The following is a 20,939-nucleotide window of genomic DNA, read 5'->3' as shown; positions in this document are numbered from 1 at the left end:
GCTGCAGCCCCACAGAACAGTGCTGCTCGGGATCGGTGCTTGCAGGGAGCGGTGTCTTTGCTGGCGAGGAACCAGCTTCTTCATGCTCAGGAATTTGGATGCCTCACTGCAAAAACAGTGGGTCAAGTTTAAGGTGACATTCTTGGCCCCCTGCTCTTATTTCTGATGGTTTTTCTAGGACAAAGCCCACTGCTCCCCTACGCCCTGCTCACTACCTGCCCGAAGCAGTTTTGTGCTCACATTTGCCATCAGAGATGTGAAAGCAATCATTATTTTTTGCTTTCTTTCTTATTGAGAAATCAAAGACCTCATGTGACCATGTGGATGACTAAACACACTTACAGACCAGGAAGGAAGTTGAACTGCACTGCTCGCTCTGCTCACCAGTGAGGTGGCTGCTGCAGACTGAACCGCTGTAACTCCCAGCAGAGCAGAGGGATCCCAACATGACTGCCCAAACCAAGCACCCAAAATGCTGCTTCTTCAACATCAAGACAGCAACTCTTGCTCTGGGGGTCTTTCACATGGTAAGTGACACAACGGGTGATAGAGGGAGACAAGAAAGAAGCAAGGGGGAAATGCTTGCAGAAGGTACGAGCACTGCAGATCATGGAGTTCCCTGACTACTGACTTTCATGTTTTGCCAAAAACAAAAGACAAATGGTTTAAGGGGGATGCACAAAGTGGGAGGTTAGGTGGGAGGGCAGGAGTGGGCAGGAAGAAATGTATTACGGTTGTAATTTTTTTAAAACTGTTATCCCCTCTCTCTATCCATTGGAGCTCATGGAAACCATCTCTGCTTCCTGATCTTTCCCATGCAGCTCAATTCAGGAGCTCTTGCTCGTGCAGAGAGGCACTTGGTGCAGCTGCCTGGAGCTGCTGGCTGCAGCTGGGCAGCACAGGGAACATTCGGGAACGTTTCTTCCCCTATTCAGAGATGTTTCTCCCCCCATTCAGGCTGCAGAGATGTGCTTTCAGGTGGCCTCACGTCATACTGAGGATGTGGTTTCTTGCACAGCAGGGCACACTTAAAATAATCCCTTCTGCTGCACTGGGTGTGTGCAGTCACACATTGGGAGCACACAGTGTGATAACATCTAGCAGGGAACTGACCTTTCTCTGTGCACAGAAGTGGAGTGAGGGGAATTGTCATCTGCAAGGATGGCTGGGCATGGACATATCATGGTCCCCACAGCATTTCTGGAGCAGCTGAAGCAGCCCAGGCATGCCCTCACTATGCCACAGCCCTCTTCTTGCTCACACAAAGCTGAGATTGGGTCCAGCATGAGGTGACATAACAGCTTTGACTCCCCTAATGCCATCCGTTGATGGAGCATTGAACTCATGCAATGAAAGGCAACAGAAACTGGAGATGGGTTTAGTTGCTGATTTGGATAGGGGAAAAAAGTGAAAGCATTCAGCAAAGGACGGTCATAGATCATCAAGACCAACCTCAACCCATCCCCAACATGCCTCCTGACCACGTCCCTCAGTGCCACATCCCTACGGCTCTGCAACACCTCCAGGGACATTGATTCCACCACTCCCTGTGCAGACTGTGCCATTAATGATCACAGAAGATAGCCCCACACCAGCTCAGAACAGCAGAGCTTCCCCCTGGCATTATGTGGAAGCCAGGGGTTGCAATGGCATTTACAATGCCAATTTTTAATCATTTGTGGACCTCAAAATGTGATGAGATTGCAATTTTATATCCTCCTTTGCCTTCTGCTTTTTGAGCGTCTTACAGGCCAGGCAGGCTTCTCATCTTCTCAGCACAGACTCAAAGCTCATAATCTCACTGTTTTAAAGAAACGGAAATTGCTGTATCTCTTGTGCAGTCTTATGACCCCAAGTGGCAAAAACTGAACCATATGAAAGCGGAGAGTTTGCAGCAGAGCAGAAGCAATTTCCAATTAAACACAGCCATCGTGGAGGGGTGGTCATGACCTGCTTGGAAATGGGACCCTCATAGGAAGCACTCCCAAGGTTTGAAGAGGAAGTGGCAAAGTTAAAGGGAGGAAATGCATGACAAAGAGCTGCAGGCATGGCATGTGATGCAAGCTGCCTGGTGCCAGTGGAGAATCAGAGGCACAGAGAGAAAGGGAAGTAATCTTTCCTAGCTGGGAGGGTCAATCATAAAGCCTCCTTTGTGTTCCTCCAAACGCTTCAAAACGAAACACATTTTTCTAACCACTTTGGTGCCAGTAGATATTCCTAATTTGCACCAGCCTTTACTGGAAGAGAATGAGATCAGCTCTGGTGCTGATGATCAACAGGGAAACCTACATTTCCAATACTGTGGAAGATGTGTTACTACAAAAATCATTGTCAGTCTGTTGAAGATTTTCAGTTGAGTTTGAACAGCAAAAGGCAGAGCCTTGGGGTAAGGCTTCACTGTGTTCTCAGGAAGGAGATTGCCATTGGATTTTGCAGTAGATGGTCTTGTCGTACTGCTTTAAGAGATAACACAGAAGAATAGCAGCAAGCTTTTATATTTCCTACCTTTTCTCTGCCTTTTTATGATGTTGCTGCAGCTTGGCAGAGGGAGGGAAAGGGGAAAGGGAATTTATAACTCAGTGGTGACATGGATGATTTGCCACATCAATACTGTTCGTTTGTATCAATATAAATTATTGCTGTAGGTCCCAATGATGAATCATAGTGATGCTGGGTGATAGCAGCACCATCAAACACAAGCTCTCAGGCTTCCTGCTGATATCTTGTACTCCTATAAATTAGATCTGTCTTACTGCTGATCTCTCCATAGACAGCTGAAATAAATGTGGATATTCTCAAGCAAATGGGGAAGGAGAAGGAAGAGGCTGAGGAGGGGACAGTTGTGTGATTAGGAAAGCTTCAAGAGGCGTCGGGTGGTGACTTCGAAAGGAAGCATGGAGGAATTTGTCCTCCTGCTCATTGGTGAGAAGACACACCAAGTGATTAGTATTAGCTTCAAGAGCAAAGCCTGGCTATTTCTTCTGTGCATAAGGAGGAAAGCTACAGTTCATTTGCTACTCATCCTTAACTAGAGACACAGGTCTTGGAAAGTGGCATCTCGCTGGGTTGACTGTCACAGCTGAGCTTTGGTACTTCATGAGCAGAGCTCCATCTCTGGGACTGACCTTCCCCAGGTCCAGCCCTCACTGTGGCCGTGGTTTGTGTTGGCATGGAACTGTGCCGTCAGCAGGCTGTGACTGCCCTCATCCTCCCAGAGCATCTCTATCACATGAACAGAGAGGAAAAAAAGAGGCAGCAGGAAGGAAAAGATAAAATGCTCTGAACCACAGCAGCCACTTTTAAATTAAAATAAGAAGAAGTGAAGCACTGAAAGTAAAGCACTTACATGAGGCACCATTCGACCTCACGGTGCCAGGTGTCACCACCCTGCATGCACAGAAGTCAGGAACCCTCAAAGCACATCTGTGTCCCCATTGACCCCTGCTCATTGCAGCTTCAGGCTCTTTGCAAAGCCTGGGTGTGAGAAAAGTAGCACGTGTCACACCAAGGCCATGTGCACACATAAAGAATTTGGAGATTAGTCAAGCTGCACAGATTTCAGCAAAGAAAAAGTACCTGACACAACCTCTGGCAGCAGCTTAACCCTACTACAGCTGCAGCAAATGCCCCCCAGGGAATGGGGGCTGCATGCAACATGCTGTTAAGTTTCTGCCTTACAAGATACCCTTTGCTTGCTCAGATTATCTGCTTTGGGTTAACAGCTCGCTATACCTCTGTCCTTCAGTGTTTGGCGATGAAACCCACTTTCCTCCAACTTCTCAGCTCCACTTGGGGCCTCAATTACCTTCTGTTCTCTGCAGGAATAAATGGGGTTGTCACGGGCCAGGCAGTGGGATGCCAAACACAGAGGTGGGTGATGGAGGGATCTCTTGGCCATGGCTTACCCATGGGATTGAGAGCTTAGAAATGACCCCCAGAGCTTTGTCTCTTACCTCGTTGCAGTTCAGTGGCTCATTCTTTCTATGCAAAATCTCTTACAAATGGAAACTTAAAGCCAAGTTTCACTTAAAATGTCTTCTCACTAACCTTTTGCTTCTGCTTGGTTTGGCTCTCTACTATGGGACTGCCATTCGTTTGGTTGTTTTTTCAACACTTGCAAGGATCTCAGAGTGTCTTTTTTTATTATTGTTCCCCTGATAGGCAATAGGGATTGTCTTTTGTGCTGAAACTTTGGCTCTGGCTGTAGATTCATCTGGGATTCCATCTCCTGCTCTCATTCACTTGTCTTTCAGGAAACATGTGGATGCTTTGGACTCAGATCTTTTGCTTTTCTCCATTTAACAGAAACATGAAAAAGCAGTTTCTTTCTCGGTTTCCCATGCTGCCACTTGAGGAATTTGACCAGTAGCAGCAATAAGAAAAGAGATATCTCTTGGGGAGCATGTGCTCATCAGAAATGAAGGATTTCAAGGACCTCCAGCTTTTCTGGAAACAGCACTTGCAGATCATGGCAAAGAAAGTTGATGGATTTGGTTCTGGGTATAGTTTTTGGTTTTCTTCAACTAAAACTGACAGTGGGAGAGGCTGCATTTGGTTCCTGTTTTGCCACAGAGCAGTGCCCTCCTAGCTTTGCTTCCTCATTTCTGGCCCAGTGCAAAGCCTTTCCCTCCGTGCCTCTTTCTTTTGCCTACAATACCTACTGTAGTGCAAGAGGCAAATGGCCATGCATTACTGCAGCCTGAGCTCTCTATGGAAAGAACAAATCATCTCTTCTGCTTGCTTAACCGTTAAGCTTTTTCTCATCTCCTGCAGTTGCTTGTTTTGCACTGTTGCCCATACACAAAGTTTGCAAACAGGAGCACAACCACAACAGTTCAGTTTCCTCCTTGCCTGCGTCACTTCTTCAAGTGAGTCTTAACACAGAAGACTCTGGCAGCTATTCTGTTGATTGTGGTGTCAGATACAGACTTCCTTCCTGCATCATCATGGAGTTCCAGGCAACCCCTGTGCTGAGCAGACAAATACTTTCCCTCACTCACTTCTTCTTCACTGATGGTCCTTTTGTCAGTGCCTTAAGCATGAAGGAAGTGTGCTCCCAGTGCTGGACTCAGTGGGGTGTTGGAATCATGTTTGCACCATTTTTAATTTTCTTTGGGGTGAAGTGAGAGAAAATCAGTCCAGTTAGGTTCAATGTGGGGGAAAAAAAAGAAAGAAAAAAAAATAAAAAGCACATTTGGAAGATTTTCTCAATTAAATAAAAGAAGGAAAATGATTTTTTTGTCAGTGAAACAGTATAGCAAGATTTACAGAAAGGTCTTAATTTTTACTGCATTTCTTTTAGCACTTCAAAATGCTATTGGAGAGCCACCCTGCTCTTGGGGTTGCATCCAGTGCGTGCTCCTTGGAAACATTTGTTGAAAACAAGTTGGTCAGCAGTGGGTTGCATTGTGCCTTTTGCCTTTGTTCTCCTAGGTGATGAGCATCTTGCTGCTGATCGAGTATTCCCTGGAGGTGGCGAGTGGGAAGGGCTACTGCAAAGATCTGGACAAGGATTACTACAGAATTGGTAGGTGGTCAGGATGCTGGAAGTGAGCAGGGGACATTGGGATCCTCCACTGGTTCCTCTTTTTTTTAGGTTCCTCTTTCATTAAGGCTTAGGTAAAGACCACTAAGATCACCATGTCCAACCCCAACCCAGCCCCAGCATGGCCACTGACCACATCTCTCAGTGCCAAATCTCCACATTTCTTGAGCACCTCCAGGGATGGTTACACCACCGCTTTCCTGGGCAGCTATGCCAATGCCTTTCCAACTCCAGCCCCTTTGTCCCCATGTCCCTGGAGGTTTTGGCACAACACCAGTTGTGTGCAAGAAGCATCCGGGCTGCTCCCCATCTCACATGCAGTCCCAAGCATTACATTTGTCACAACTGATTGAATTCCTACTCATGTGGGGTGAGAAAAAGAAAATTTTAAAATTTAAAAGAAACTTTAAAAATTTAAAAGAAAACAGCTCCCCGAACCTCAAAATTTACTTAGCCAGAAAAAAATTTGCATGAAGCTGTTGGGGACAATAGATGCAGGGTGCTTTTTCCTTTTCTTAGTCACTTTCTGCTGCAAAACCACAGGCTGAGATAACCCTTCTGCACTGTGCTCAGAAAGGCGGAAATCAGAGCCCTCCACCCTGTGGTGTCTCACCCTACAAAGTCATGAGGAACTACATAGGAGAAAAAGCCCACAGCAGCAAGGATTTGCCCCCCCTGCTTTTCCATGGTTTCCTTTCCCAAGCTGCAGAAGTGCACAGAAAGTGGAGGAAAGTCTGGGTGGGTTGGAGGGAACTCAATACCTAACTTGCACGATGAGTGCTTTTGATAATGCTTTCTGCAGAGCTCCTCCTTCCACTTGGCTCCTCCTTCCAAGTGTTTCAAAGGGCTCTGCCTGGGAGATGGAGAGCACTTTCTGATTATGTTTGGAGTAAACACAGTGCAACTCTTCTATTTCCAGAAACAAGCAGGGAAACAAGGCAGCCAAGCAGTATAAAAAGTTCAATTTGACTTCAGAACCCAGATGGAAGAGCTGGAGAACAATGTGGGAGAGGTTCTCAGCATATGCTGCTCTATTTGTAGATGATAGAATCACAGAATGGCTTGGAAGGGACCTCAAGTTTAAAACCATTCCCCCTTCTCCTATCACTATCTGTCCTTGTAAAGGGTTGATGTCCCTCCTGTTTATAATCTCCCTTTAAATACTGGAAGGCCATAATGAAGTTTCCCAGCAGCCTTCTCTTCTCCAGACTGAATAAACCCACCTCCCTCAGCCTGTCTTCATAGGATAGGGGCTCCAACCCTCTGATCATATCTGTGGCCCTCCTTTGAACCCTCTGCAAAAGCTCCACTCCCTTCCTGTGTTGGAGGCCCCAGACTTGGATGCTGTACTCCAGATGAGGCCTCATAAGGGCAGAGTAGAGGGGAACAATCCTCTCCCTGCCCTGCTGCCGCTCCTCTTCTCATGCAGCCCGGATACCAGGGGCCTTCTGCACTGCAAGCACACACTGCTGGCTCGTTAAGTCTTTCATCTACCAGGAAACCGAAGTCCTTCTCAGCGGGGATGCTGTCAAGGAGTTCTTCTCCCAGTCTGTATACATATTTGGGATTACCCCAATCCAGCAGCAAAACCTTGCACTTTGCTTTGTTGAACCTCATTATCTTCATGTGGGCCTATCTATGAAGGTGCCTCTGGATGATCTCTCTACCTTCTGCTGTATCAACTGCACCACTCAGCTTGCTGCCATCAGCAATCTGCTGAGGATACACTTGATTCCATTATCTGTATCACTGGTAACAATATTAAAGAGCACCAGCCCCGAGACAGACCCCTGGGGGACATCACTGGTCACCACCTCCAGCTGGACATCGAGTCATTGGCCACCGTCCTCTGCCTGGGACCATTCAACCAATTCCTTATCCACCGAATAGTCCACCCTTCAAATCCATAGCTCTTCAATTTTGAAATAAGGATGTGGTGGGGGACCTTGTCAAAGGCCTTGGAGAAGTCCAGGTAGATGGCACCAGTTGCCCTTCCTTTGTCCACCAGTGTCGTCACTCCACCATAGAAGACCATCAGATTGGTCAGACACGGCCTTCCCCTGGTGAAGCTGTGCTGGCTGCTCAGATCACCCGCTCATCCCTCATGTGCCTTAACATGTCTTCCAGGAGAATCTGTTCCATAATCTTCCCAGGCACAGAGGTGAGGCTCACCGACCTGTAGCTACCCAGGAAGGAGAAGTGGGATTGTTTTTGTCATTGCTGGGACAATGGGAAGAGTGACTGGATCAGCAGTCATTAGGAGAAATGCTCTGTTCCAAGCAGCCTCTCCTTGCTGCCTTGGTTTATAAGATGCTGCAGGCAGGGTAGCACCAAGAGCACCCCTCTGAAAGCTGCTTTTCAGTAGAAGTTCATCAAGAGATTAGTAAATCTACTAAAAATATAACATTAAAACAGGAAGAATATCCAATATCTTCTCTATTCATTCTGAACCTTTGAAGATGACTCATAGTGGGGTCAATGTCAGGATGTTAACTGGTCTAAAGCAAGTCTAACTTTACCACCTGATGTTTAAGAAATAGAACAAGATTAATCTGGCCAGGCAGAAGGAACAGGAGACAAATGGCTGTGTGGCATTTTGGGACATTCAGTTGCAATTTGGAAGAACCAGGTTCACATTTCTACGCTCTGTTAAACCAGAGCATTACAAGCCCTGCTCACATTTCCCAAACTAGTTTATTGGGCCATAAAACAGAAGGGAGTTTCTTGGCATTCATCAAAAATATTACAAGTCACTCAAAGTCCCTCCTGGCTACATACAGGACATAAATCCTGATGTGAAGTTAACCAAATATAGACATTTGGTAAATAAATTATCTGCTTTTCTATTTGTTGGGAGGGCTTATTTGGTTGGCATTAACTATTTGGCATTTCTTGCTGGCAGTGCAGATGTCCAGCACAGCTCTACAGAGGCTCTGCCATATGGCTCCATTCTGGTGATATCACCAACCCAAGGGAAATGGCATTTACTTCATAGCACATATGAGCTCCTTCTTGTGAAATTCCCTGGGATCTCTGGGACACAGCTCATCTCAGGTTTGGTACAAGAATTAAAAAATCACAGAAGAGTTGAGATTAGAAGGGATGACTTGGGATCCCCCAGTACAAATCCCTTGCTTCAAGCAAGATCACCTAAAGCACATTACCCACAGTCACATCCAAGGGGGTTTGAATATCTCCAGAGAAGGAGACTCCACCACCAATCTGGGCAACCTGTTCCAGAGCTCAGTCTTGGAAAAGCTGATGTATAAAAACTGCCAATGGACACACAGTGCAAAGCCTACTAAGGTATTTGAGCTCTCCTTCCCCCAAACTCATGTATTATAAACTTGAGCAAAAACTAAATTTTGTTCTCACAGAAGGTTTGAATCCTTTCTTTAAGAAAGATTAACTTACAACTTTGTCCTAAATTACAGTTTAGTCCTATATTGAGCCATTTTCTGAGGCCCCTTATATACAACAGTCAAACATTCATCCTACAAAAGCCAACTAGGCACAGAGATAAGTACTAAAGGGACTTAAAAAATACTTCCTTACATTTTTCAGCTATGGACACTGGGTATGGAAAGGGCCTGTAAGTCACATCAATCCCAGCTGTAGGGTCTACCGTGGTTTTGAGAGGCTCCAGCCTCACAAACTCCATTAATTCTGGTCCCGGAAGGCACCTCAGCACTCTGGCAGCCCTGGTGGGATATTTCAGGCACTTTACCTCTCCAACAGGCCCTGTGCTCCCATAGGCACCTGTAGATTAATTGGAAAGTTCATCTGGGCAATTAGCCTCCAGAGGCAATGGCCAGTAGTCCAATTAATTAGCAAGCCCAAAGCATGAAGCCAGACTGAAAGAGGCAGAAAAATGCAGCTGCCTTGACTGAATCTGAGGAAACATCCTGCTAGTGGGATAAACTCTCTCTGATGGGTGGTTTGGGAAGGAGAATCAGGGAAAGTGGCTTCAGGCAACTGGTGCTTACTGGGACTAGATTGAGATTTTCATCAAGCTCCTCTTTATCTGGAGTTTATTATGGCCTTCGGTTTTCTGTACATCAGATCTCAGCCTTGTCCTCCTGCTCCTGAGGTGGGTTTGGTTTTCTTGAGCTCTCCCCCACGCAAACTATGAGCAGCACCTCCTTTAGTGCAGCGCTCTATACATTCTCCTCTGTTTTCTTTTTGGGCTTGGGTTTCCTTTCTTTGCTGTTTCCTAAGTTTCCTTCCATGTTTCACTTCTCATTATGCTGTGGCTAAAAAAAAAATAAATTCAGTACTTATTTAACAAGATATAAGTAAAAGCAAAGTTCCTTGTTTCTCCTCACACATCTATTTTTTATAAGGAGTGTGTTGCATTCTGCAACTACAGAGAGTGGATGGAGGAAAGGTATTTCACCCTGCAGCTCTGTGGTCCATGCCACTGTTGAGTGGTTGAATCTTCTTCCTTGCTTGAGTATCTCCTAGATCTCTCCACAGCTTTTGCTGTTGATTAGCTTATCTGAGTCTCAAACTTTCCTGACCAGAGTTGTTGATCATTGCTTAAAATTTCTCTGCCTCTTTTCATTTTGTTTTACTTTAATATTGTAGCCCAGGATATTTAAAACTTCAATCCCATGTGCCTGAAAGTGGGAGGTGGGCATTAGGCTCCAGCTTTTAGTAATGTGAAATTAACGTTGTCGCTTTTAGCTGATGTCACCACCAGTTTCCTGTTGATCATCATGCTGTTTGTCATCAGCTTCAACCTCCTCTTCGGGGTGGTGAAGGTACGTTCTCCACAAATGTCATTAAGCTGCCTGCTGGGGGCTCTCTGGTACTGGGGACTATAGGATGTTCACTGAGTGCTGAGGCAGGACCACAATGATGCCAGCCTCACCAAGACTGAGTGACATTTAAAACAAGGTTATTTGTTGTGCTGTGGGATGGAAATACTCTAATTTGGAAATGTTGCTCTATTGCCTCATTTCCATACTCTTGTACAAGTCAGATCTTGGAGGGGAACCATAACTCCCCTATTACATGAGGATTCCCTTCCTATTTCTGGGGCAGAAATGACCATGTGCTGATCTGGGAACACAACTTTCTTTGCAGCAGAAAGCTTGGGGATGCTGAACAACTAATGGAAACTGATTTGATCACATCAAACATCAAGGTCATGTAGTGAAAGTAGTTCAAGGCCAAGTAGTGAAAGAAACTTTAAGTGCAAAGTGGAAAAAGAATTAAAGTCAATGTTGATGCCCTTCACTGTTGCTGAAGCTACCATGGTCATCACAATATCTAGAATCAGATGCAAAAATTCAGGAGAGGTTTTGTTCTTGTAGTACCTTAACACATGTAATTTTAGATATTGATGCCTGGGCTCATCCTCCCATTCAGAACAGAAATAACTCACATTGATTTTTCTCACAGAAGAGGGAACGCCTCCTGATCCCGTTCCTTGCTCTACAAGTCATGGACTTTCTCCTCAGCCTCCTAACAATGTTCAGTTCCTACATCCAAGTCCCAGCAATGGTTTCAGTGTCATCCCTCAGACACACAGTAGGTAACAGCTTATGTCAGAACGCTCTTTGCTCTTTATGGGATGGCTTTTCATGATGAAGCTGTTCCTACAGTGGCTGCAATCCTTGGGAGTTAGGAGGTTCACAACGGCAACTGGGGATAGCTGGGACAAAATCGGGTTTCCCACATCTGGGACTTTTCCTCTTGGTTTTACTTTCTGTCTCAGGGCTCTGGGGAGATATTTGTGAGATAAGTCAGGGACATCACTGCAACAGCTAGAGACTCCAGAGGAGCTGGTAGAAACCACCCCAGCAAGATGGTTTGCCCAATATTATGGTTTGTATAAATGAATTAAATCATAGAATGGCTGAGGTTGGGAGGAACCTTAAATAACATCGAGCTCCAACCCCCAGATAACTTAGGTTGTAAATGATGACAAAGCACAAGCCCATGTAAATAGGGAAAATCTATAAGGTCTTGTAGTCATAACCAAAACCCTGTCCCCTGCTATTTGCCTGCACAGCAGGAGCACCTGAAGACCCCTTTCCTGGCTCTGCAGCTGCTGGACTTCTGCCTGAGCATCCTGACCCTCTGCAGCTCCTACATGGAGGTGCCCACGTACCTCAGCCTCAAGTCTGCAGATAACAGGGTAGGTGATGAGCACATTGCGTGACCCTGGCGAAGGGGACAAGTGTTTGACTGAGACCTTCTCCTTGTTTTCACAGGGCTTTATGCCAGCCCTGGAGAAGTTACCAACAGAGGAATATGCCAAAGTGATGGTCACCTTCACTGTTGCATTCATTGCTGTCCTCTTCTTGAAGGTAAATGGCTGCATGGTGTGGTGAGACGTGAGGGAAGAAAGAAAGCTTTGCTGCCAGAGGGATAGGAGGAACTGGTTTGTACTTCTCTCTCAAATCTGCCAGAGCCATAGAAAGCTGCTTGGGTCTCCCCTTGGGTGCAATAGGAGCTATGCCTCAGTGAGGGTTGATAATCAGATCACTCTTATGATTCTGGGGGTGTGAGTTATAAAAAAAGCTCTCCCTGTGTTCAAGAACTATGATTGGCCATTCATCTCTAAAAGGATAAGATGTTTGAAAACAAATTATAGGAAACTCTTCTGCTATTGTACAACAAAATCAATGAAATCGTTAAGCAGCAGGTTGGATCTTCCACTTGGGTAAGTTCTGTGTCTGCACTGATGCAAACAGAGTTATGCAGTCAGATGTCCTGAAACTTAATTAAAAGCAATGAGCTACTGGGTTCTGCTTACATCTTAGAAAACTGCATCATATGAGACTTTCTGCACAGTGAGATGGTTTCTCTTCTTCTTGCTTCAGTGGATCAGAGAACAGATTTTTCACCAAGGGGTTTCAAAAAGAAAACTGCATCTCTTCAGGTAGAGAGCAGATTCTGCACAGTGACAACTGCTACTTGTTAGCTAGAAAGCACTTTTTTTATCTAGCCTCTTCCCAGGTGGCCTGAACAAACAGTGTGGAATGGAGAGTCCTGTGTGATGCACTGCAGATGTGACTCCAGCAAATCTTAATGTTTGCATAAACTGAGCAATAAGAGTGGAGGTAACTCTGCAACCCAGCTGGCAGTGTGACCTGGCAGATCAGTTGGTTTGAATTCCCTACAGGGCTAGCTATAACAAAATCATAGAAAATATATATATTTAATTATTGTAATTTTTTTAAATTTATTTGGGGATTATTTAAGAGTTGAGTGGGGTTTTTTGTACAGATAGTATGATAGCTTCAGTGTACTGAAGAGTTTGCTCTTCTATATGAAGAGGCTTTTGGAATGGGAAGGTCTTTGCAGTGTTCTCTGAAGGTGGTCTAAAGTGTGACTTTACCTCCTCACCTTCACAAATCTACTTGAGAGACAAATTCCTTCAACTCCGATACTCCATTCCTTGTTCTCATTCTTTGTCTTGGCTTTGTGTCAAGGCAAACAGTCCTCATTGTTCTGGGAAACCCTAAGCTACAGGGCTTGTTCTTGGGACATACAACTCCCTGTGTTCCCTAGAAAATGCCAACTGTTTTTAAAGTACAGCCTTACGCCAATAAAAACAAGAGGCACATGACTTCGCCTCAGTGCACAGCGCAGGGAAAATATTTATTTCATATGGTATGTTTCACAGGCCTTGCTTATTTTCTTGCACCACAATCTGTCAATCGATCCATTTTTCTCAGAAAATCTCTCTTTTTTTTGCCACATTGTGTAACTCCACGAGGCGCAAGGCAGGCCTGTCAGAAAAGTGAAATGAATGGAAACACGAGGTTTTCTTGAATGAGCCATTCTTTGAGGTCAGTCCTAGTTGACAGGGAGGCTTGGATCCCTGGGAGATGGGTGTTGTACCCATCCATGTGTTTCTGAGACACTCAGACTTTGTAGCCAGCTCAGGAAAATAACACAAAAATTGACATGTTTTCCTTTCCTGTATGATGACATTGGGCACTCAGCAGCCTCAAGCGTGTGCCTATAGTCCTACTGACTTCACTCCAGTGTGCTGCTTTGAGCAGATGGAGCTGCCGCCCTTCCAACAGGACAGACTGATTTAAGGCCTTGGAATGTGTGGTGTCAGGCTTCCCTCAAGGCTTTCATCTGAAGAGAAGGATGGTGGTAGGATGATGGCAAACACAGAAATGCTCTTGTTGACTTGCAGTGCCAAGGCAGACTTCCCTTTCCCTTTCCTTTTCAGGCCTATATGTTCAAATGTGTCCTGAGCTGCTTTAAGTACATTAAAGCCAGTAAGAGAGAGGAGCTGAAAGCTGACCTGAAGGCAGTTGAGAAGGTGAGTAAAGGCTGCTTTAGGCTTATGTCATGAAAGGTCGTGATTTAGATGGTGAGATGCTTGATGATCCTTGTGTTTGCTCCTTTGGTGGTATGAGAGACGCTTCAACACTTCAAATGTGCATTAACAGGTATTAATAATCAGTTCCCAATTACATAAAACTCCTTTAAATTTACTCTTTTGTAAAACCTCACAAAGACAATTGTATTTGCAAGGAAGCTGATACTCAGACTTTGGGCGAAGTAAATAAATGGGAATATATCACTCCTAATCTCTGGCTTGAAGGCTTGTTTTTAATTTCAGATCAACTTTTGTTTCTGTGCCTGATAGTGTCATTCATGTTTCAAATTAAGTTCGTCTTCACCCTTTGCTGGATCAATGTCTGAGAGATTTGGTGCATCGCTCTTCATTTTAATGAATGTCCCCTTATGTAGATTATTGATGATCTCCAGTAGTAGCATCCAACTGCTCTGACACAATGAAGGGATATTTAAGACCTTCCAAAAATGTGAGATACTTGAGGAAGAGAAACATATCCAAGATCAAGGCCATTTGGAACCCTTTCATTTATCCAAAGCATGACTAATGGTCTTCTCTTTCAGGCTGTGCTGCCATCTTATGAGGAAGCCTTGGAGTTGCCTTCCAAGGAATGCCCACCACCCTATGTAGCAGTCTGAGCTCTACTCATGGAGAGAAGACAGAGTTCTGCTGTTGGAGTCTCCTACCCCTTCTGTCAGATACTCAGCCTCATTGAGAAGCCCTTACTTTACAGCAGCATCAAGCTTGTTGCACTCTAGCTCACTTTATGAGCCTATGAAGAGCAGTGACGAACCACTGGAGCTGGTGTCTCATTCCACACTGGCAGTTTTGAGCTGGTACTACTGAGTTACAGTGCTGATTTTAATAAACTTGGCACCAGGCATCCTAGAGGTTTCCATCACTGGGCTCTGACATCTGCCAGGCATTTGGCCTGGATCCCTTGGTAGGCTTATTTACCCCAGCAGGATGCTGTTTCTTATCTGTCTTACATCTCTAACCCAGCAGCTGAGGCATTGTACAAGAAGTAGAATGAGGGGAAGAACAAGCAATAACATTTTTTCTGCTTTCTGAGGTAGCCCAACCCTGAAGTATACTATGCTTACTAGCATCTTTTAAGGAGGACCTAAGGGAAAGGAGTTAGCAAAAGAATGAAGTTCTCAACAACACGCTCTCATTCTATCTGCTTATGATCGTGATTGAGTTTGTACTCCAGCATGCTGGAATTGTGACAGTGTTGCTCTTCCTTGTTATACTCAAGAGTTTGCTTCTTTTTAATTATTTTTTCTTTTTTTGCTTTGACTGTGACTTGATAAATGAGTTTCAATAATAAAAAACCTGTCAGCAGCTTTAACCTTTTACTGTCTGATTTCTGAAGGGTTGGCACATCCATGACCCGTGGAGACTGCGCAGGTTAATCTGTGTAAATGATGGTGAATGATGTTGCTGATGACTGGTAGCTGGAATTTAGCATCTGCTTACTTTTTTGGATGGATCCCTGCTTTTTAAAAGTGTAATCTGCTCAGAAACAACTATTCCAACATCATCCACATTGTAAGAAAAAGCCTAGGATTCTTGTTCTGTTCTGAAACTTCAATGAATGATTTGCCAATGTTCTTTTCATTTGATGACTAAAAGAGATGGTAATGATAATGATGTTGACCATATACTTGAGCTGCTTCTCATTGTTGAAAAGCAGTGATTTCCTTGTACTCCTGAAAGCCAGTCTGAACGCTGATGTGATCAGTGTGATCATAGAATCATAGAATCCTTAGAGTTGGAAGGGACCTTCACAGGCCATCCAGTCCAACTGCCCACAGTGAGCAGGGACATGCACAGCTCCATCAGGCTGCCCAGGGCCTGATCCAACCTCGCCTTGAAAGCCTCCATGGATGGGGCACCCACCACATCTGTGGGCAACCTGTGCCACTGCCTCACCACCCTCACTGTAAAAGGCTTTTTCCTTATATCTAACTTACACCTTTGAGCTTGAAACCATTTCCCTTCTTCTGTCACCACAGCTCTGCTCTCCCCTTCTTTCCTGTCGCTCCCCTTTAGATACTGAAGGCTGCTCTCCGCTCTCCCCAGAGCCTTCTCTTCTCCACCTGCACAGCCCCAGCTCCCTCAGCCTGTCCTCACAGGAGAGCTGTTCCACCTCTTGGATCCTTTTTGTTGCCCTCCTCTGGTCACGCTCCAACAGCTCCCTGTCTCTCCTGTACTGAAGACTCCACATCTGGATGCAGTACTCCAGGTGAGACCTCACCAGCCCAGAGAAGGGCAGCATCACCTCCCTGACCTGCTGGCCACGCTGCTTTGGATGCAGCCCAGGGTATGGTTGGCTTTCTGGGCTGCGAGGACTCACTGCTGGTTCATGTCCAACTTCCCATCCACCAGTACTCCCAGCTCTTTTTCAGCAGGGCTGCACTCAATCCCTTCATTCCCCAGTCTGCATTGTAAGTGGGGGTTTCCTCAACCCAGGTGCAGACCTTGCACTTGGATTTGTTGAACCTCATGAAGTTCTCCTGCTCAAGTCAGTCTAGATCCCAGTGGACGGCATCCTATCCCTCATATCTAGCTGAACAGTGTTAAAAATCCTTTTCTTAATCTCTTTAAGTGGTTCAAATTCTGTTCTGTATTTTAACCAAAGTAGCTAAAATAGAACCATAGAATCATTAAGATTGGAAAAGACCACTAAGATCAAGTCCAATCAAAATAGGCTCAACACACCACCTGCAGAGATGGGGTTGGTTACAAAGAGAATGTGGAGGAGTTGAGCCCTCAGGTACACACCTGATCTTTGAAATAAACCTGATGGTTTCATAGCTCTTAGCAAGCTAAACGATCTCTCTGCTTCATTCAGTATTTCCTCTATTGGGCTCAGAATAGTTCCCTGTGAAAACCTGACTCAGAAAACCATGAAATCTGATAAAATGTATAGATTTATTGTGAGTTTCCAGCCAGGTTGGGATCTGAGTTCTAGACAGGAAATCGTTTGGGTTTTCTGAAATGTTAGAAGATTCAGCCAACACAAACCAAACGTGAGCTGTCACAAGCTTTCTAAGAAGTCAGACGGTGGCACTATCAATGCCGGTTCTGATAAAAGACTCTTTTTAATATGTTACTCTTATACAGCTTTCCCTCCTTTAAATTGATTTACTGATGTGAGTCTCCAGAATAGGTTGAGACCCAATTCACATTCATACGCTTAATGCTGCTCCTCACTTCCTTTTTTTCTTTAATTTTTTTTCAGCACAGAGGAAAAATGAGCAGCAATTCTTTGATACAGACAGAAGATTGGGCAGACGATGTCAGCGCTGACAGTTTAGGTGTGAGAGGGGCAGGACCTCCTCTAGAAGCAGCATCTCATGGAGGCAGATGTGCTCTAGGAGTCAAGATGTCCATCAGATTCCCCATCTGATTGTGATTTCCCTCATCTGACCTGAAACAGGACTTTTTTTGTTTTGATTTTGTTTACACCATTCCCACTTTCCCTTTTGCAGAGAAGAAATTAAGAAACTTGCTGGAAAAATGTTTCACATGAGTAGAAATAGGTCTGTATTGTCTTTCACATTGTTTTGGACATTTCTCTTGGGTTCAATTTATTGTTCTTCTGTAGGCGTCCTCATGCCATTGCCTTCAGTTGGTGACGTGCCTCAGCCTGCTCTAAAAGAAGAAACTAAACCAAAGATACGTCACTGCTCTCCCTATGCCACAAAAAGGGAAACTGATGTGTAAATAAAAATGAAACAACTGCAATCATCATGGACATAGAGAAGGGAGAGAAACTGCAAAATGGTTGAGTGTGATCCTGGACTGCTTCAAAACCAGACTCAGTACTTAAGGCTGCAAGAAATGCCTCTAATGGTCCACACAAATCATAGAATCATAGAATCATTAAGGCTGGAAAGACCACTAAGGTCATCTAGTGCAACCATCAACCCATACCTATGTCTATAAAGACTGCCTGCAGGTAGTCCTTATGGCTGGAAGAGACAAGGTTGCGCTCACTGTCACCGCAGAAGTATCTGTTTTATTGATGAAATGTAGTTATTTTTGAGCTTCCTTCATTGTGGAAGTATTTGTTTTATTGGTTTTCTTTGTTTTTTCTTGAGACTCTTTCCCTTAGCCTTGAGCTGGTCTTGCTGAATCAATGCTGCAAACCCAAGAGAGGTGCTGGAAGCCCTCCCATGCACTACTCACAGCCTTGCAGGCACATGTGTGACAAACCTATCCAGTGATCAGGAATGTTTTCTGGTGAAGGAAACCCGTATGGGCTGCCCCAGAAATCCAGAAATTTTGTCTGAGACTTTGACAAAGAAATTCTGGTTCTACAAATAGTCATAGAGGGTAAACTTGGCAAAACCTATGCATAATGCAACAGGAACAATGGCACTCAAAATCAGGCAGATCCAGTTGTAGCATCCACCATTACGGAAAGGTCTCCTCTGTCCCAAGAGTCTTCTGGTGTCCGTAAGAGAGCATAAATAGACCTTGAAGAGGGCAAAGACAGCAACTTGGCAGAATTCCCTGGCACATCCTCAAGCTGATTCAAGCCCATGTGCTGAGCTGCTCCGGAGCAGCTGAGGGAACCCTGGGTGATGGACGTGTGGCAGCTCTCCAGGACTCTGTCACCGCAGACCGCCTTGCACATCGCAGGGACTGCACTGCCCTGCCCGGCTGTCTTGCTGCCTTCATTCCTGCTGCTTTGAGTGGCACCTACAAACCATCCAGGTTCAGACTTAGAGCCTGGGACAGCTGCCATGATAATTGTATTAATCAAACATCATTATAAGACATGTTTTTCTTTAGCTTTCCTGCAGACAGTTCATTAAAGTAATTATTCGCATCAGTCGAACGAAGTCACTGCAACTGCTGTCCCCAGCGGTTGGCCCAGAATGAGGGAAGATGACAAGTGTGGTCATGCATCAGCCCAAAGCCTTTCGTTGCCTTTGGCTTTCTGTCTAGGTGCCCATCCATCAGGCCAGACACCTCATGGACTGCAGCCAAGGATCTCCCTCACCCCTCTGTCTGCCAGTGGTTTGTAACACCACTGCTATTGAGAATGATGTTACATTGCTCTTCGTAGACCAGCCTGCAGTCTTTGCCACTGTGCCTTTGTGCCATGGTCCTTTTGTACGGTTTGCCTTGGCCCATTCGCTGGAGAAAATGGGCTGCATTCACAGTGACCTTCAACTTTTACAAGTCTTACATTGCTGCTTCATCCAGGCAATTCAGCAGAACAGCTACAACCCTCTGGGCCAGGCCAACACCGCTGGTGCAGAATTTGAGGCATGGAGGCAGGGCACAAGCTGCCCAACCCTTCCAGGTGGCCAACATCAGAGCTGGGAATAGCGCCCAGGAGGCGACTTGGCCCCAGGGGGATGTGGGCAAGGTTAACACAGCAAATAAAAAATGATCCCTCTGAAATAAACGTGACCCATAAAATACATAAACACTGACTAGTCATAAACGGCACTTACTATTTACAGCATCAGAGCAGAAGGATATTCGCCAGCCATTTGCAGCTTAAAGGATAAACAGTACTTCTTTTGATCTTGAGTTGTCAAAAGGGTTGTATTTAAAGCCATTCGTCTCTCCGCAGTCTTTCATCATTTCCATAATCTGTTTTATGCTTTGCACCAGTTCCTTCACTGCAAATATCACTGCTGCAACACAATAGTGGTGCAGTAAATATCCTTTCTGATAATGAAGCAGGCCAGGAAGAGCTCCTCTGCTCCTCATAACTGATACAGAAACATCATGGGGATGAAACATGAGAATTGGAGCTTTGACTAAATGGCTGCTTTGGTCACTGTTTCTCTGAATATTTGAAAAATGGAGGCCAGGAAGCACATGGGAACATCAAAACAAGCCTGAAAAAGAAAAGAAAAAAAAAATTAAAAGACAAAACTCAGTATTTTACTAAACATAGAAGTTTCCTGGTTGCTTGAGGGCAAGAAAGCTGTGTTTACTATAGCTACCAGGTTTGTTTAGAATGAAGTACAGCTCAACAGTAAACTACTCAGGATTTGGCTGCTCATCCCTCCCCAGCCCCTCTCCTTGCTCGCTGCCTCCATGGCCAACTGGTGCAACTCAACCGCACTGCCAGACTCTCTCTAGGAACCATTTACGGTCCAGGACCACAAACACTGTGCTTTCTTCCTACGGAAAATCCAATATTTAAAATGCCATCTGACTGAGTTCTAGCAGAAATTTGGAAGTGTCCTGACATCGTGGTCCGATTTCCTTTTTCTCACAGGAATCCATCGCCTTCTTCTGGCTCATTGACATGGATATGACTCAGGGTCTGATTCATTTTGATTTGGTCATTTCAGCTCATTGCAGTGTGACATTTATACTAACATAATAAATGTGTTTATTGGAAAAGTAGATATAAAACTAAAAAGTTTTTTTAAGAGAAAATGCGAGCAAAAGAAATTGGAAAAAGTCAAATGCCACATCAAATCAAGGCATTTCTACATTATCAGAACTAAAATGTCATTTTTCATGTCCTTCTCCATTCAATCTACTCTCCTGTGAAATATTATGTGTATATTGATAAAGAATCTACATTTACACAGCCCACGCTATCAGACATGCTTGTTTTATGGCAAATGAGAAGCCAGCAACTTTTCTAGCTGACCACATCCCTTGTATGCGTTTGCTTCACTGTATTTCTTACTCTTACACTGGGCGATACACTTTCCAGCCCCATGTAAGATATTATTCTGCTAACATCAGTGTCTCAAAGCTTGCTGGGGACACAGATGGACTTATACAAGTCCAGGCAAATCCTGGGCAAAGGTGGTGAAATCCTTTGTCTGGAGAACTTTGATGGACAAGGCCAGGGGCAAGGAGAGGAGGATAAGCTGCAGCTAAATAGCTGTGAAGCGGTCTTTTGTGTGGACTTATCTCAGGATGATGGCCATCTCGGGGGATACCACATGACTCCTGCTCAGCGCCCAGGGACGTCACGTAGGCAGGAGAAAAAGGAGGATAAAAGGAGGAACCGAAAACCATGAGGTAGGTGTCTGCCATCAGGTCCCTCACCACGGAATTCCTGCG

General features: G+C 45.0%; 1 protein-coding gene across 2 annotated transcripts; it reads left to right on the top strand.

The window, feature by feature from the left end:
- Positions 1-341: 341 nt before the first annotated feature.
- Positions 342-15,228, top strand: LAPTM5 (lysosomal protein transmembrane 5). Of its 2 annotated transcripts, none has more exons than XM_010723245.4 (8): positions 342-527; positions 5,434-5,527; positions 10,232-10,308; positions 10,952-11,080; positions 11,568-11,690; positions 11,767-11,862; positions 13,746-13,838; positions 14,441-15,228. In XM_010723245.4, exons 1-8 carry the CDS (start codon positions 447-449, stop codon positions 14,513-14,515), a joined length of 768 nt encoding a protein of 255 aa, XP_010721547.1. In that variant the 5' UTR covers positions 342-446; the 3' UTR covers positions 14,516-15,228. The 2 variants fall into 2 exon arrangements, with proteins under 2 accessions (XP_010721547.1, XP_003212519.2); XM_003212471.5 differs by having other exon boundaries at positions 344-527; positions 11,565-11,690.
- The last annotated feature ends 5,711 nt before the right edge of the window (positions 15,229-20,939 follow it).

The sequence above is a fragment of the Meleagris gallopavo genome, chromosome 25, assembly GCF_905368555.1.
Source record: "Meleagris gallopavo chromosome 25, MGAL_WU_HG_1.1, whole genome shotgun sequence".
Lineage (NCBI taxonomy): Eukaryota > Metazoa > Chordata > Aves > Galliformes > Phasianidae > Meleagris > Meleagris gallopavo.
This window is presented reverse-complemented; position numbering and strand designations above follow the sequence as displayed.